The sequence below is a fragment of the Gobio gobio genome, assembly GCF_949357685.1.
Source record: "Gobio gobio genome assembly, chromosome: 22".
NCBI lineage: Eukaryota > Metazoa > Chordata > Actinopteri > Cypriniformes > Gobionidae > Gobio > Gobio gobio.
The window spans coordinates 39,964,651-39,983,321 of NC_137118.1; the positions used below are offsets into that span (position 1 = coordinate 39,964,651).

Sequence of the window (18,671 nt, forward strand, 5' to 3'; positions counted from 1 at the left end):
GTGACAACTGTCAGGACACGCAAATTCAAAAGAAATGCCTGAACCACTCCCCCTCTGGTCACACAAGGCTGTCAGTGACAGCATTCTCTACGGTCATAGCCCAAGCTATAAGCCTTGTCAGGAACCTTAGTGCGGCTGCACGAGGTCCTATTCAGGCTGCTCAAAGGCCTGGATCCAACCCATTCAAAGGAAGGGGGCTCCTTTAAGGGAATGTGGCTAGGGGGCCCTAGGGCGCCCCAGCCAGCCACTAACGCCGCCAAGGAGGCCTAGCTTGGTGCCTTTTTCAACGGGCACTTCGGCCGGGCCATCCTTGTCTGTTCGAGAACAGAGCCTCTGGATACTTGCCTTCTGAAGAGGCATCCAGTCCAAGGGACTGCAGAATGGCAGTGTCCTCCTCAGACCGGATCTCAGAGACGGGAATCCCGGAGAGCAGCACTCAGCATAGCGCTTTCTACCCTTGCCAGCGAGGGGAGTTAATCTGCTCGATCCTAGGATCTACTGAGCTATTATCAAGTAGAAACACTCAGGAGGCCAGACTGGCCTATAAGCTGATCTAATTGGGAGGCCTCGCGAGGGGCCTACGACCATCTGATCAGGCCCAGGCAGCTTCGGGCTCACAGATGACCCTCGAAGAGAGGGGAGCTTAAAAAGGGGCTGCCCGGTAGGTAAGCCAGGTTGTAGGCCAAATTCCCTCCCATGGGAACCAAGTAGCAGAAGCGACCTCATTTGCGCTAGGGTAAGACCATCCTCAGATGCTGCCAAATAAGGGGCAGATCCCACTAGCTGTCAGCATATGCCAGTAAACAGTTCTTGAACTGAGAACCCAACCCCTCAGGGAGGCCTAGTGAGGCCTATTACATCATAGCAGTACATGCCAAATGCTCGAGAAACCAAACTCGGAAACTCGGCTGAAGGGAGGCCTCGTGAGGCCTACTACCTGATAGCAGTCGAAGCCCACTGTCAAAGTAGCTGGAAAACAGAAGCTCGTCTCCTCAGGGAGGCCTGGAGAGGCCTACTACCTAATAGCAGGCCATGCTAGCTGCCCGAGCATCCTGACTCGGGAACTCCCCCTCAGGGAGACCTAGTGAGGCCTATCGCCCGGTAACGAGCTCACAGTGAGGCTGAGTGAGGCCTACCACCTGCCAACAGTCCATGCTAGTCCACATGACTGAAACCTTGGGACGTGCCATCAGGGGAGGCCCGGCTTGAGGCCTGCTACCCATGGCAAACCTTCAGGGAGGCCTGGTGAGGCCTACTACCTGGCACTCCCACATGCCTGCTGCCAGAGGCATCCTGGTCCCGGGGCTCACCCCTAGGGACGGTCAGGAACTCACATCCAGGGGAGGCCTGGTGAGGCCTACTACCTGGTAATCCCACATGTCTGCTGCCAGAGGCATCCTGGTCCCGGGGCTCACCCCTAGGGACCGTCAGGAACTCACATCCAGGGGAGGCCTGGTGAGGCCTACTACCCGGTGACGAGCCACAGGGAGGCCTGGAAGGGGCCTGCTGCCTGCTCGCAATCCACGCTGACTGTCACGGTCGACTGGCGACTGGCGACTGGCGACCGCGGAGCCCATCTTCAGGGAGGCCTGTCGGGGCCTACTACCTTACAGCAGACCAGCGGGGACGGCTTCCTGTTGTGGCAGGCATGAAAAACTGGCTGCTATAACTCCTGGACTGACAGCGGCTTCTCTGCTGGCTGACAAAATAACAAAGAAAGGTTATTAGTTGGTAATTCTGCTACTTGAGGCTACTCTGCACAATCGAGGCAGTGTCGCATTGTCGCTAAAGTTTATCATTTGCATTTATTTTTAAGTCTTGCCAGTGTTCAAACCGCTCAGCACTCGCGCGCACGGTCTGGAGAGACACACACACACAGGCCATCTCACAAAAACCTTGCGAGTACAAATTGCGGAATTATCGTAAATACGAGTTTCCGAGGTAAAAATTGCACATGAACGCCCCCACATTCTGAAACTTGAATGCAATGAGCTTGTAATCACGACTTCAGAAGTCGGAATTATCCAATTTCCGATAGCACGTGAAGGCAGCATAAATTACCATCTTGACGAGTATGCACGTAAACCCTGTCGAGACTCGCGAGTGAACGTTTGTGCAACTGCATGTAACCTATCCGTGTTCGCTCTTAAAGTGACAGCTGTCGAATAAACTGCTGCTGTCTCTGAGTTTCTCTTTGTCTTGTGTTGTTTGATGAACCTTTATGACACTCACTGCTCTTGAATGACTAACTTTTGCAACCTTAAGTGTAAGGATTAAACTAATTTAATTTATTCAGCGAAAACCAATATTAATTTACATTTGATTTCTTATTAAATGTCTTTAGTATTTCTTACCTCAATACTAATGTTAGACCTACCTGAAAAATTGTTTCTAAAAACAAAAATGCACTGCATGATCAAATATTTAGGTGAGATAATTATATACATTTATTATATACATTTATTTGGGAAAGATGGCCTAGAGTAGTCTTAAGTTATCTCATTTTCTAAAATAAACACTTGGTGGTTCTTCAAGATCTTGACTCCGTTAATTTAGAGTTAGTTTCATTTCTAAAAATGGTGCAAACTCTGCAAGATTATAGATAAAAGATTGCCATTCCCCTGCCATTCTGTGATCGGCAGTGATCGGCAATCGGCAGATCATGATCTTGGTGATCGGTAATCGGTGATCGGCCCCAAAAATGCTGATCGGAGCATCTCTAGTTATTTGTACTGGTTCTACCAAGTTAAATACTTTCTGGTAATACTGAAGTCTTTTGTGGTGTGTGGTTAAGGTGCCACTACTTGCATGTAGTGTGGCCTGCATAGGACTTTGCTCATACACACGTTTCCCTAGATTTTGTAATGCCTCATCAGGCACACCATATTCCTGGAGACCCACTGAAAACCTATCCATAGTAAACTCATGCTGCATATCCTGAATTACTCTCATTTCACTTGCAATCTCTGAGACTGTAGATGCAGGGACAAGATACTTTGCCTGTAAGCCAAGGAAAAAAAGAGTTTTCATCTGTTAACTGTTGGCACTAGTAGTTCTTTTCACACACAAAAAAATCTATTTAATAGAAGTACCAAAAAAAAAAGAAAAGAAAAAAAAAAGAGGTACCAGTATAAAGGAGGTGCACAGGTTGGTAAGCAAGGCTCTGGGGCTTTTAGGGAGTCATCTGTCAGCACTGGTAGTAATTAATCTGAAAAAGAAAAGTGCATACACAATGTAAGTTTAACGTGCGTTAGTTTGACGTTTCCATTCACATAATGTTACTCTACAACAGCGGCGCAACGCTGACACACAGACACCGTCCTCGTCTCATACACAACTGTCTGTCTGTTGTTGCTGTTGTAAAGATTTGCGGTTGGTCTTTTTTAAAATAAGACACGTGGCAAATTATTGCTGAAGTGGAATAAATTTATAGAATTAGCCTAAATTATGTAAAAGTTATTGAAGTTTAAGTTTATTGTTATGAAAATATAATAAAATATTTTTCTTTTATTAAAAAATATATAGATTAATATAGGTTTCAGACAAAAAATTACAGAAAGTCAAAGCCGTAACGTACTTCTATGACATTTCAAACTTACCTTTTACACGCAAAGTGGAGCTGGAGATGAAGCTTTTGCTCGTTCACAGCCAGCTTGTTCACATACAGAGGAGACGCAGTGTTTTTTTTGTTTTTTTTAAAACCGCAGTCATCTCGCGCTCCAAATAAAAATACTGACAATTGTTCCTTAAATTAACCGACCAACTGTCACAAAGAATAGAGATGCGGGACATGACCAAATAAGTGATGATAATTTGCTCTGACCTATTAACGTTACTAACAACTCGCACAAACCTGATCATCTTCTGAGAAAAAAAACCTCTTAAATCTCCCTAATCAAGCGCTGGTTAATAACAGCAGCTCACAAACGTTAATAAGTTAGCTAACGTTAAAGTTAGCAATAGCCAACGGAAATTCAAAATGGTAGGCTTTTGTTGTATATGGGGAATGTTATCTCTGTCATACTAGAATTGTCCCCTAGGTGGCAATAGGGGTTCAACAGTTAAAACGGGATGTGTAGAGCTATCTGAAGAAGAGTCTGTCGGCCTGTTATGCTCTGTGTTGTCTCATGCATGGAAGTAAATCTATCTGATGCACGCTACCTTGCTGTCCGTCTTCTTTGTATAAGTATTCAGGATACTACATTTGGCGACGAGGATGCTGGTGAGCCCGGAAGAGAACAAAGAGAGAGAACAGTAAGAAGCTTGAGAGTGCAAGTACGCGGAAACTCGGTGGGTGTCGGAGGACGAGGAAGCTAACGCTAACCAAGACGTCGAGATGGCTACGGCAATGGTAAGAACACTTACTGCTTTTGACAGTCAGTCCCAAACATGGGAGGAATACGTCGAAGTGTTGGGACATTTTTTCGTTGCCAATGGGATCGTGGATGAGGAGAAAAAGAGGGCAATATTGTTAAGTTCTGTGGGTAGTCGGACATACAGTTTAATGAGAAACTTATTGAGCCCGAACAAGCCTGGTGAACAATCATATAAGGATTTGACTGACCTGCTGCAGTCACATTATAACCCGATGCCCAGTGAAATAGTCCAAAGATTTAAATTCAATTCAAGGACTAGAGCAGCGAATTAAACTGATTGCAAATAGGGATGTGCGTGATCTGCAACTGAAAACATTGGAGGGTACTGTGAGTACAACTACACCACAAATGTTAGTGCATAATGTGGAGTCAAACCAGAGAGGGCCTGGGAAGGCAACAACATTAACCTGTTGTAGGTGCGGGGGTGAACATATGGCAAGAGACTGTCGGTTTGTCAATGAAAAGTGCCATGGCTGTGGTAAAAGGGGACATTTGAAGAGAGTGTGCCAATCCTCGCCTTTCCTAGACCAGCGTCTTAAGGGGGGAGGAAGAAACAAGAAGTCTGTAGGAAGTTTCAGAAACGATAAAAAGCAGTGGCCGCATCACATAAGGGAATGTCCGGAGAATGTCACTAGTGATGAAGAGGTATTTACAATATACAATTTAACAGAGCCAAAGATAACGAAATTAGACCCCATTACTGCACAGCTTACCATAAATAAGAACATGGTTGAGTTCGAAGTGGATACTGGTTGTAGTGTGACAATTCTGTCAAAGGCTGAATATGCTAAGTTATGGGCCGCAGGGGGTGCACGAGAGTTGCAGGACTGCTCAATGACGTTGAAAACCTATACAGGCGAAAAAGTACCAACATTAGGAGCGGCAGATGTTACAGTAAAATATAAAGGCCAAGTCAAACAGCTACCAGTAGTGGTCGTAGCGGGGCTAGGGCCAAATCTGTTAGGCCGGGCATGGATAAAGGAGCTGGGCATGAGCTGTGTTCGTATCAATAAGAAGAGGTAGGAGCAGCAAGAATTGACATTGCAGTATGTGCTAAGGCAGCATGAAGAGGTTTTCAAGGAGGAACTGGGCACATGGAGAGGGCCACCAGCGAAAATTTACGTTAAAGAAGGTGTAGCTCCCAAGTTTTATAAACCCAGGCCAGTGCCCTATGCGATGAGGAAGAAGGTGGAGATGGAGTAAGGAAGACTCATGAACCAGGGAATTATAGAGCCAGTGAAATTCTCTGAGTGGGCAGCACCGATTGTGCCGGTGTTAAAAGCTGATAATTCTGTGTGCATTTGTGGAGACTACAAGCTTACTGTCAACCAGGTGTCGAAGCTCGAGCAGTATCCAATACCGAAACTGGATGACTTGTTTGAGAAGTTGTCAAGTGGTGAAAAGTTCAGTAAACTAGACCTGAGCCATGCGTATCAGCAAGTAATACTTGATGAGACATCCAAGCAATACGTCACTATTAATACGCACCAGGGTCTGTTCCAGGTGAATCATCTGCCATTTGGGGTTTCCTCCAGTCCAGCCATATTCCAACGGTTGATGGAGAGTCTGGTGGGCGGCATCCCGAACGTGGCTGTTTATTTGGATGACATTTTGCTGACGGGCCAGAGTGACCAAGCTCACCTTACAACGCTGAACCAGGTGTTAACGCAGCTGCAGGAAGCTGGTCTTCGCTTAAAGCGTAGCAAATTTGTGTTCCTGGAGCAGGAAGCAGAGTTCCTAGGTTATAAGGTGGATGCTTCTAAACTTCATCCTTTGCCACACAAGGTCCGGGCCATACAAGACGCACCAGCACCGACCAATGTCACAGAACTGAGAGCGTACCTAGGTCTGCTGAACCATTACAATAGGTTCCTGCCACACCTGTCAACGTTGGTAGCCCCTTTGCATGAATTGTTAAGGAAGGAAACCACCTGGAAATGGGAGGTAGAGCAGGAGAAAGCTTTTAAGTAGTCTAAGCGACTCATGCAGTCATCGGATGTGTTAGTGCATTATGACAGCCAAAAAGATCTGATCCTGTCCTGTGATGCTTCTCCTTATGGAGTGGGTGTGGTGTTGTCGCATCGCATGCCAAATGGACAGGAGAGACCGATCAGCTTCATGTCGAGAACATTAACGTCACCTGAATCGAACTACTCACAATTGGACAAAGAAGGTCTGGCGGTGATATTTGGCATTTAGCGTTTTCATAAATATTTATATGGACGAAGATTTGTCATTTGCACTGATCATAAACCGTTACTGTCTCTCTTCAGTGAGATGAAGGCTGTGCCTCAAATGGCTTCCCCTCGTATACAGCGGTGGGCCGTAACCCTGAGAGCGTATGAGTACGAGATGGTTTACAAGCCGGGGAAATATCATAGCAATGCTGATGCGTTGAGTCCTCCCTCAGCAGGCTGTCCAGAGAGGACAGGAGGACCGAGTGCTGATGAGGGAGAATGTGACCCTCGTCTCGGCAGCTGAAATGAATAGATGGACCAGCCGAGATCCTGTGTTGTCCAGAGTGACGCAGTTAGTCCAACATGATTGGCCGGCCCAAGACCGGAACCCAGCTTTTCAACCATATGCTGTTAGGAAAACAGAGTTAAGTGTGCAAGATGGGTGTCTACTGTGGGGCTCACACATAGTGGTGCCGCCACCAGGGCGGGATGCTTTGATACAGCAACTACATCATGGTCACATCGGCATCACTAGAATGAAGGCATTAGCACAAAGCTATTTCTGGTGGTCAAAGTTAGATGCCGACATCGAAGCTGTTGTTAAAAGATGTATCGTATGCCAAGAACACCGTAATTCACCAGCTCCAGCACCACTTCATCCCTGGGAGTGGCCGAGCAGACCATGGCAAAGGTTACACATTGACTATGCGGGGCCTTTTATGGGACACCTGTTTTTGGTCCTGATGGACGCTCATTCTAAATGGATGGATGTGTACCCTGTGTCAACCTCAACTTCAGCCATTACGATTGAATGTCTAAGGAAGAGTTTTAGCAATCAAGGAATTCCAGAAACACTTGTGTCCGATAATGGCTCATGTTTTGTGAGTGCAGAATTTAAAGATTTCATGCAGAAAAATGGAATCGAACACATTACTTCTGCTCCTTATCATGCCTCCTCCAATGGTTGTGCTGAGCGCGCAGTCCAGACATTCAAGTCAATGATGAAGAAGGCGAGTGATGGAAGCCTGAGCACTAAAGTGTCACGAGTGCTGTTTAGTTACCGCATTACACCCCAGTCCACCACTGGGCTGTCGCCTGCTGAAATGTTACAAGGCAGGAAGTTAAGATCGACCTTAGACCTAATTCATCCGGACCGTAGAAGGGAGGTGGAACGGAAACAGAGCATTCAAAAGAAACATCATGACAAGCAAGGTTCAGGGAGAAGTTTCCAGGAGGGAGACGCCGTGATTACAAGGAATTTCAGTCATGGACCTAAGTGGATCCCTGGGTTCATTACCAAGATAACAGGTCCTGTCTCCTACAAGGTCATGCTGGGAGATGGAAACATTGTGCGCAGGCACGTCGACCAAATCTTGTCAAGTTCGGAGGACAAGGACTTAGGGGAACCAGAGATCATGGAACTTATGGCACCATGGAACCAGCCGTTGCCTGAATCGCCAGCTACAGCTTTTGTAGCGTCAGAGAGTTCCATGCCGGAGGAAGGCTGTGTTGTTCCAGAAGCAGACATTGAGGGGGTGGCAAGGCCTGTTGCAGAACAGGCCAATCCATCAGTGCTGAACATTCAACCTCCAGGTACTCAAATGCAGTCACAATCTTCGACTGCAGTGGTACGAAGGTCATCGAGACCTGTGTCAAAGCCACATTATTTAAAGGACTATGAGTGTTAAAAAAAAAGAAGAAAAAAAAAGTATATTTTTCACAAGAAATGTATGTTGTTGAGAGAGTTGTTCCAGGATGAAGGCAAGAGCTTAAGGGGGGAAGAATGTTGTATATGGGGAATGTTATCTCTGTCATACTAGAATTGTCCCCTAGGTGGCAATAGGGGTTCAACAGTTAAAACGGGATGTGTAGAGCTAGCTGAAGAAGAGTCTGTCGGCCTGTTAAGGCCAATTTATACTTCTGTGTCGAGTGTACGCCGTAGTGTACGCCGTAGGCTACGTGCGTAGCCGACGCTGTCGTGAGCATTTATACTTCTGCACTGTTGTCTGCGTCAATGTGCAATTACACATGCAGACGCTAGTAGGCAGTGTCCTCGGGCATGTTGGTGTAATCAAGAGAACAGCCGAAGAAGAAGCAGCTTGTTGTGTAGAATCTTGTACATTCATGTCGGAATATCAGCAGCAGTGAGAGAGCGGCTTTTCTTGCAGCTTGAGTTGTTGCATCTAATACAAATTAAGCATCTCTAGTTGATTAGTAAAGTTAAATAAGGCGATCTGGCGCTGGAATGTGTTTGTGAAATCATGCGGAGCTCGTGGCCGCTGTTTTCAGCAGCGGTGGCTCGAGCAATCGATTGCTGTTGCGGAGACTTCATTCACGAAATATACCCTAATGTGTCCCTGTTCTTGATATAAAATTACTGATTAAAATCTTTGGTTTTAATGAGAAAATAAATAAATTATACTCAGCGGATCTATGTATTTATTTACTACCATAAAGAATCGCTGGACTGCAAAATATTGTGTTATTGCAGACGTAAGGAACTATCATCCAATTTCTGGACACACACTCCTATCGCAGATTTTTTATTTATTTATTGACCTGAGGGAAGGGTTCTGGCAGACCAATCACAGCGCTTGCGGTCCGCGTAGAATTGACGCGTTGTTACATTTTTGGAGAGGTGCGCGTCAGGGTACGGCGTATCCAACGCGTCTATGCATAGGGTACGCCGTACCCTCTGTGTGCACTCGACGCAGAAGTATAAATTGGCCTTTATGCTCTGTGTTGTCTCATGCATGGAAGTAAATCTATCTGATGCACGCTACCTTACCACGCTATAGCTGTAGTATCCTGAATACTCATACAAAGAAGACGGACATTCTTTGTATGAGTATTCAGGATACTACAGCTATACACACCATGAACCCAGACAATATAACATTTAAAACTACTGCAAATAAAACAGTCACTTGAATAGCGTACATTTTTCCAAAAATAAATTACTTACTGCTGAAAAGGCAGACCATTGTTGAAAATTCTTTTTTGACGTTCTGCTTAAAACGTCTGTCACTGGCCGCAGCAGTTGGCAGTTGCAGCAGAGATCAAGTCCCATAATGCAATTCGAAACGTAAACAAACAGAAATACACCCGTAAATGACGTTCTATGGACAATTTCTGTAAAAATATACAGTAATACAACTTTTAATAAACAGATATTTCTTAGAGTGTAGGCAAGGTGTTGCAGGGAAAATATATATTTTTAAACAAATATAATATGTGTGTGTATCTACAGTGTATATATATAATGTAATTTCAATTTACTTAAATGTGATTTATATATATACAGTATATATTGTGTATTTATTTTATTTAAATATAAAATGTAAATATTAAATATTTTAATAATATATATTTTATATATATATTAAATATATATTAATAGTTTAATAATATTAATAATCATATATATCTTATTATATTTACTTAAATTAACAGCTTATACACTCTAAAAAAAAATTCAACTATGGACAAACCCAGCCGTTGGGTTACATTTTTTTATTACATTTTTAACCCAACGGTTGGGTTTGTCCATATTTTACCCAAACAACCCAGCATTTTTAGTGTATAAGCATTTTAAATATTGTGTGTATTTATATTAAATATAAAATGTAAAATACTTTATATATATATTAGGGATGCCACAATTCTCAATATAATATTGAACCGTTAGGTACGGCATTCACGGTTCAATACGCGCTTGTGAATTGCGTTTTTTCCGGTTTCGCATTTAATTAATTATTTTTCTACAAATTCTATCATTTGCCTCCTTCCCAATATACTGAACAACGCGACATACATTCACATCACACGTTAGTGGTGGAGTTATACTCACGGAACACTATAGTTATTCACAATCACGAAAGTTCATTGCATGTGTTTTAAAGCCTTGCCGGTTTCATCCGCGTGCGCGGTTTTAAACATGCGCTTTTCAGAGCGCATGCACTAAAAGCCTGTCAAACACGTGATTACTGGACTAAGTAGTCTTACTGCGCTAATACTGTCAAATACACACAAGGTTAACATAAACACAGTCGGTTATGTCTAAAGTGAAAGTAAAATCGCAATCGTGTCTGTATATCAGATGCACGCAGGTCTTAAAGCAGCACTAGGTAACTTTTCAACCTTTATAATATATTTTCAAACCTCTTGTGATGATACATCGACTTACAATAGGTTGAATGACACGTCTGCCATAGCCTGACGGTGTCTGTATCGTTTTTAATCGTACTTTTAAACTTCGGGTTTCGGGTAGTAACCCGAGAAAAAAAAGAACTACAAAATTCGACTGCTTTACGGCATTACGTCACTTCCACCACCTTTCACTTCCTTAAATTCGGACGTGCGAGCCAAACTATCATTTGTTTGCCGAATGTTATAGACATGGCCGAAGCAGCACAGAAAAATAAAAAAGCAAAGGTTTTGTCAGAGGAAAGCAAAAAGAGGAAACGAGAAAGTGATCGGATTAAAGGCAGGACGAGGATCAACATTGGGCCAGCGTTTGCTCGTTGGCGTGAGCTGGAGGAGGAGGGGCTACATTCTTGCAAGTAAATACATATGATAAGACGTACAAAATCATATTTTAGGATACCTAACATGTCTGTGATATTGGTTTATTTGTCTTGCCTCAAGCTATAATGCAAATCGATTTTTCAAATTTGCAGATTCATCTAGGGTAGCTTGATATTATAATATTGACGATATATGGTTATTACCTACCACTCAAACATTGAACTGAAGTATCATATAGATTTTGTAAAACGGTAACCAATAGACTAGGCTACTATAATGACGCTGGCTTGTAAACGTGAGCATCGCGATCATTTGGCGTTTGAAAAAAATAAAACCCATGAAATAATATTCATATGACATGCTGAAACATATGCCACTGTACCTGAGATGAAGACATTTCACACGCGACGCAAGCAGAACACCTGCATGTGAATTCCTGCAGCGTTCAGGGCTATCATGGTTGTCATGTCAACAAATGCACGTGCGATGCATCCCCTGATGTAGGATGACCGAGTTTACGACAGTAGTAGAGGACAATACTGTTTCCCAACTGTAGGGGGACCCCGAGAGCAAACACTACCTAGTGCTGCTTTAAATTGACAACAGGGCAGTGAACACGCGGTCCTTAAAGGGACAGTTCACCTATAAAATGATGTCATTATTTACTCACTCTAATATTGTTTCAAACCTGTATTCATTTCTCGATGACAGAATTTTCATTTTTGAGTGAAATATCCCTTTAATGTTAATACAACAACAAAATACAGAGAAAATCACTCACTGCTCTTGACTGAAAACTAATACAGTAGCTAAGAATCAGTGTATATTTTAAAGTGAAGTCTATGTAGTGTTTTATTTTTACATTCATTCGTTTAATTTCATTCTTAAATGCTACAGCTGAGTTGCCAGTGTAAATCTTTATATATATTTATTTTATATTATCCAATACACTAGGAATGTGCACAAGGGTTTTTTTTAAGTAAAGTTTTAAGTTTAAGTAAGGTTTTTCAATTCTTTTAAGTAAAATAAAGAAAGAGTATTGCAATAAAAAAATAGTCTTTTTTCTCTTTAACCTCTTGCTGTTCCTGTCACCTAAGAATAGAATAACAAAAAATGTATGTGACAAGCCATCAGAACCGAACCGAACCAAAAACCGTGGTTAAAAACCGAGGTATGTATTGAACTGTGGACTAACTGTATTGTTGCATCCCTAATATATATATATATATATATATATATATATATATATATATATATATATATATATATATATATATATATATATATATATATATATATATATATATATATAATATATTACACACACATGCAATATGAATTATAAATTTAACTAAATTGAACTGGAAAAACTGTAAATATTGATAGTCCCACATATAGATTATGGCACTCTGGATTATGACATTTGATGGTTCCAAGAAATCTAGTAGACAACAATAAGAATGTAAATCAAAGATAAAACTTACTAACATCACTGGCTGTCACAGTCCAATCCAGCCACACAATAGACAGCCAGCAAAACTTCCCACACAGCTGTCATGAATTTTTGAAAACAATCTGCAAAGATACATTAGCAACTTGCACACCAGTCGCCAGAAATTATATGTAGATGACTCAAATGTAAATTTATTTTCACAAATACATACACCACAGCTCATTTCAGCAGGGGGCTTAATGGAACCAAATGTAGAGAAGCAGTTTTATTGTCAAAGACGTGCTCGTACATGCCTAGCTCCACTTCTCTGCACTCACATGGTCACACACACACTCACTGATATCATTTAGAAGCGAAATTAAAGCGCACAAGCCTTCTAATGACAGCACAAAAATAATAAAAAATCTTATCAGGAGGCATTAATCAGTGCACAAGTAATTTACATAATTGCCCATTCTCTTCTTTACACACACACAAAAAAAAACACTGGGAGAGGTTCTGATAGCCCAGAGCATCAGACTGCAGACACAACGGCCATTACTTTCAATCAGAATCCATCAAATTAAGCAATAACAGAGACCTTATCCAGGAAATCCATGTCATTCATTAGTCAAAATCTGAAAACAACCAAAAACAGACAAGTCAAGACCATGCTTTTAATGTAAACAGAGGGTGTTCGGATTCAATTTTAAAGCTAGATAAAGCCATACATCTTGCTGTGCATTTCCTCTCACCCCAGAGAATGAAGCCTCTCTTGGGTTTTAAGTGCTCTGGTGCTTTCCCAGAGGTGAAGCTCTCTGAAACACAGCTCTGCGATCTCACGATGCAGCGGAGCCAGAGGTGTCTCCAAGAAAGAGCCACATTGTCTTTGAAAGTACACTGGAAAGGTCACATCCAACACCCTGGAGGCCAGCGAGTTTCCAGAAAGAGACACAATCGCGAGAGTTCCTCATGTTTGATGCGGCACCTCTGCTGATAAAGCGCAAAAACCAATGGAATGCGTGCCGATGCTGATATAAAAGTCATATTTCACCCCAAAATAAAAAGAAACTGGAAGTTATGCGTTCGCTTAAACACAAAATCATTCTTAACGGTCCTGCATTTTTGCATCGTGACATTTTGACAACTAAAACGACAAATTAATAATATTCCATATGCTCTCTTTCCAAAACCCTTCCATCCAAAGACATTTATAAAGGCAATTATGAACATGCAAATTGATTTACACAAAAAAAGGATTTCTGATATGCTAGTTTATCTGACCAGAAAACAAGAGGATTGCTGTTTGCAGAAGCTAGATCTATTACAGATTTAATGAAATGCAGAAAGTAATTTCATTACAGCTTCTTAAATTTAAATGTGTCTGTGTGGTATAATAAGACTTGCACATAAGAAATACAATAATTTCTTATTTAAAAAAAAAAAAGTTCTTGTTGAAAAAAAAAAGTAATTAGGAAAAAAAGTAAAACTTTCAGTAAACACAGGATTTGGCCAGATTTTTTTTTATGTCACATTGCTAGAAATCTATAGGCGAAATAGTTGGGGTGAAATATGACCTGGACTATTTTTGTGTCTTCACCTTTAGAGGAAACATCAAATAACACTTCACTTGATAAAACTGCTTTTCAGGGGTGTTCGCTTTCAGAAAGAACAGTCCTTACACTTTTTACACAGAATCTTTTTGAAGGCTTTACGGAAGTCCCTGTTAAAGATGGTGTAGATGAGCGGGTTCAGGGCACTGTTGCAGTAGCCGATCCAGAAGAAAAACTTAAAAAGTGCATCCGGGAGTTTACAAGCTATTGGACAAATGGCCTGCAAGCTGTAGGAAAAGAAGAACGGGAACCAGCAGATGACAAAAACCCCAATGACGACCGCGAGGACGAAGGTGAACCGCTTCTCGCGGACGATCATGGCTTTCCTCCTGGTGTTCGGAGTTCCTGCTGGTTTCACGTTGGAACAGGCCAGCTGGCTACCCTTAGACGTAGCGACGACGTTCTGGTACGCCTGGGTTGGTGAGGAAGTCTGGTGGCCGGGCTCCAGCGCCCCCGCATTGGAGGTCGTCCCGTTGGCATTATGTCCTCCTAGTACCTCGACGTCCGAGCCAGAGCTTGAGCTGTCCTCGTTTTTGTCCTTGCGCTTCCTCGAGCGTTTCATCTGCTGCCGACTTTCTATTGGAGGCTGAGGGTGGTTTACGGCAGCCAGATTGGGAACATTCGCAGGGTCAACACATCCCTGGCCTTTGCCGCTCTGCACCGCCCCTCCCGACGGGACGCCGCATGCGCCGTCTTTTCTTGGCTCTCCTGGAGGACATCGAGTGTGCTTCTTGGCAATCTGATAGATGCGTACGTACACCAGGATCATGATGAGGCACGGGGCAAAGAATGACCCGATGGAGGAGTACAGGATGTACCAAACATCGTCGTTGAGTTTGCACTGTGGGCCGTCCCCATCCTTCAGATCCTGGGTCTTATTCATGGAGACCAGTGGGGGGAAAGAGATGACGGCGGAAAAGAGCCACACCACCAAAATGGCGCCCTTGATCTTGCCAGGGGTGCGCTGGGTGGCGTACTGCACCGGCCGGGAGATGGACAGGTAGCGGTCCAGGCTGATGGCGCACAGGTGCATGATGGAAGACGTGCAGAAGAGCACATCCAGCGCCAAGATGATCTCGCACCAAAACGATTCGAAGTACCAGTAGCCCATCAGCTCATTGGCCAGGGAGAACGGGATGATCAAGGTGGCCACCAGGATGTCTGCCGCGGCCAGGGACACCAGGAAAAGGTTCTGAGGTCCACGCAAAGAGCGGCTCGTCAGGACAGCGATGATCACCAGGATGTTCCCAAAGATGGTGAAGAGCATGATGAGCGTCATTGCGGTGGCAAACACGACTGTGGCTTCAGGGGAATAAGTGGAATTGGAATTTGCGCTGAGATTTTGAGATGTCATATTTAAGTTCCAGTCTAGACAGAGAAGTGCAAAGTAGTCTTTGATGTAGACTTGTCTCTTAGCGTAATCCTTCCAAAAACGTTCTTTCTTTTAGAAAATTGTCGAAGGTGAAATGTATCTTTATATCAAAGAACGACATCCTCCAGGTACTTCCTTTGGCAAATCTCAAGAGAAAAAAAACTATTCAAAATACCGCATTTGCACTCAAAGGGGGGCGTGCAGTCTGTCTGCTTAAAAAATAAATAAGCAAATTTACTCTTTTTGCAGAGGCAAAAATTATTAAAGTAAAGCAAATATGAATAACTACAAAAAATAGTCATTGTTCATACAAAAAGCGGCTTTAACTTACCACAGAATAAGCCAAACAGCTTTTAGACACGGTAAGTCACCCAAACTATACAAAAGTCTCGTGTAGTGATATGATTTTAGTCCAAAAATGAGGCAGCGCGCGCTTGGAGATGCGCTCGGGCACTAGCGCGTCAACACAAAACACATTTTTTCCAGGCAGTAAAAGCTAGGCAACTGAATTTGCAAAATGCAGAAACATAAAACGGATTCAAACATGGTAGTTCCGTGGGGTTATATTTGTCCGAACAGCTCTGAAAGTCTCCCGATGCGTGAAAAGGCTCACCATCTCCAAACGCGCGCACCAGGCAAGGCACAACTACAGTTCCTCAAATACCAAACATTATTAAGAGGATCTTTGGATAAACATTTCCATGTCAGAGACAAATTCATGAAGGAACGCCCGTCATTAAGGTTTTAATTAATTGTTTTTAATGTTTTAAAAACAGACGGTCTCGGTATCAGCGAAATAAAAAAGGAAACCATTCCATTAATTTCTCTATTTTCCTAGACGTGTCATAGAACTTTGCGCATCGGTCACCGGAATGAACTGACCTGAGTCTGACTGAGCGCGCGCCTCTCTGTGTCCCCCGCCATGACGCCAGGCAGATAACCTCGTCGTGACGTCACGTCAGAGAATTACTCCTCCTCAGAACTAACGTACAGCTTTACAATTTATAATCCAATCATATTTCTCACATTGATAAGATAAAGTGTCTCCAAATGAAACCGCTTTTACATAAGAAACACAATGTCGGGGGGAACGTGTTTATCAGTTCAACTTATTTCTTGACAACGCGTGAAAAGCGCGAGCGCAACGTCCAAACACATCATCGAGCAAATTAACATAGGAAAAAAACAATGGAAAAGAAGCAGAGAACATGTGTTCTGTGAGAACGTCCCCTAAAGAGTCATTTGTGACTTGTGCCAGGCTTTTCTGGAACTTTATTCCCCCTGCTTTTACTTACAGTTTACTTTATAGGGCTAAATCACCCAAAAATGGAAATAATATCATTTATTACTCACCCTCATGCCGTTCCACATATCTTAATTTGTGTTCCGAAGATGAACGGAGGTCTTACAGGTGTGGAACGGCATGAGGGTGAGTAATAAATGACATTTCCATTTTTGGGTGAACTAACCCTTTATATTTATGCAAATTAAACAAATAAGATTTGTGGATTAGGCCTATTTCATGTCACCATAATAGGGCATCAACTCGCTCGGGAGCACTTGCTTTTTGAAAACTTGCTTTCTTTACAAGGCCTTAATCAAAGATTAGGAAGAATGCAATTTACTAGAATCACCACGGCTGATTTTACCAAATAAGACGAGATCACATGAACTATATTCATCTCTCCAGACACGGAAGGGGATTGTGATTAGTATGATGGTGAAATTAACTCATTTAAGAACACAAAGAAAAACACCACAGTGCAATGTGCTATAGAATTGGGGTTAATTAAATGGTCTGTACAATTGTGCCTCATATTTTTTGGGCAACATTCACCTGATTCTTCTACTAAAAAGAGACAGAGCAAAGATAAAAAAAGTGAACAGTGACTACCACCTACTGGACAAAACTTAAATGACATTAAAGAGATAGTTCACTCTAAAATTAAAATTCTGTCATTATTTACCCTCAAATTGCTTCAACCCTGTATGAATTTCCTCTGTTGAACACAAGATATTTTGAAGAATGTTGGTAAGCAGACAGATGACAGTAGCCATTGGCTTCTGTTATGCTCAGTTTACTCACTCTTATTTCTTAGGGTGACCAAACGTCCTGTTTTCCCAGGACATGTCCTGTTTTCAAGTCCTGTCTCAAGATGCATGTTGACTAAATTCAAGCATTAATGAGAACACAGTGTCTTCACTTTTATCTTTTTACACATTCATTTCCCACAAATAAGTTAATGAGGAAATGAAAAACAAAATAAAACAGCAACAACAGACTAGCATGTTGACTATTTGAACATACATTTTGCTCTCCTTTCTTTCTGGCCAGCAAATTTCTCAATGACTCTGATTAAAGTCAGTCATCTCAGTAGTGTCATGACGTTTGCATTGTTCAGTTAGATATTTGAGGTCTCTTACCCCCGTTGTTGTCCACAAAACTTCAGTACCAACACTTTGAAATAAAAGACAGGGAAAGCAATAAAGGGCATTGCTAACAACACATCCAGCCAGCCACCTACGTTTCTCATAACAAGCGTGTGAAGCTCCGAGTGCAGCTGCCCAGTCACTGGCCTGCTGCTGGATTTTTAAATCGCGTTGGTTCGGTTCGGGATCTTCCAACAAACGCCTTGTGAAAGAATTTGGTTTAACTGCTGCCATCTCTACGAAACTGATCATCCTAGCAAGGTTTTGGCGGAGTCGGAGTGACTGTGTCGCCCACGCACTTTCGTTTTAGTGGCCAAGAGCGGAAAGTTGAATGACAGGTGACGAGAACCAATCAGATTGGATAAAATAACACACATCCAATTCTGATTCGCCAGGGACGCAGCGACCTGCGTCTGGAGGAGGATCTTTAAGAATCAATTAGAGACCAGCTTCAGGTCACATGCTGCCCGTAGATTTTTAGACTCAGATAGACATCCATTTGTCCAGCGTCACTCGCCCATGAAACATATTGAAGAACATATAAAATAGTTAACCCATCAAAGCCAGTTTTTATTAAATGCTGAGGCTCTTACTAACAGCCAGCACATCTTATGAGTAAACTATTTTATTTTTATTTCACTTTTATATCATTTTTGTATACATGTACATTTCTGGAATTTTGATGGGGGCGGCGCCCCAGCGCCCTCTATTGATCAGCTGCCAATGCTTGAAGGAGAGTAAATT

The 18,671-nt window shown here is 42.6% G+C and overlaps 1 protein-coding gene across 1 annotated transcript; it reads right to left on the reverse strand.

Moving 5' to 3' along the window:
• Window positions 1–12,699: 12,699 nt before the first annotated feature.
• LOC307118826 (alpha-2B adrenergic receptor) lies at window positions 12,700–16,407 on the reverse strand. The gene is made up of 2 exons (XM_079804643.1): window positions 15,829–16,407; window positions 12,700–15,709 (listed from the first exon to the last, which is right to left on the reverse strand). The coding sequence occupies exon 2, from the start codon at window positions 15,477–15,479 to the stop codon at window positions 14,175–14,177; it is 1,305 nt and encodes a 434-aa protein (XP_079660769.1). The 5' UTR covers window positions 15,480–15,709; window positions 15,829–16,407; the 3' UTR covers window positions 12,700–14,174.
• Between the last annotated feature and the right edge of the window lie 2,264 nt (window positions 16,408–18,671).

What these genes read in the sequence shown, in the direction of transcription:
- LOC307118826 (XM_079804643.1), bottom strand. Translation starts at nt 15,479, where the DNA reads ATGACATCTCAAAATCTCAGCGCAAATTCCAATTCCACTTATTCCCCT.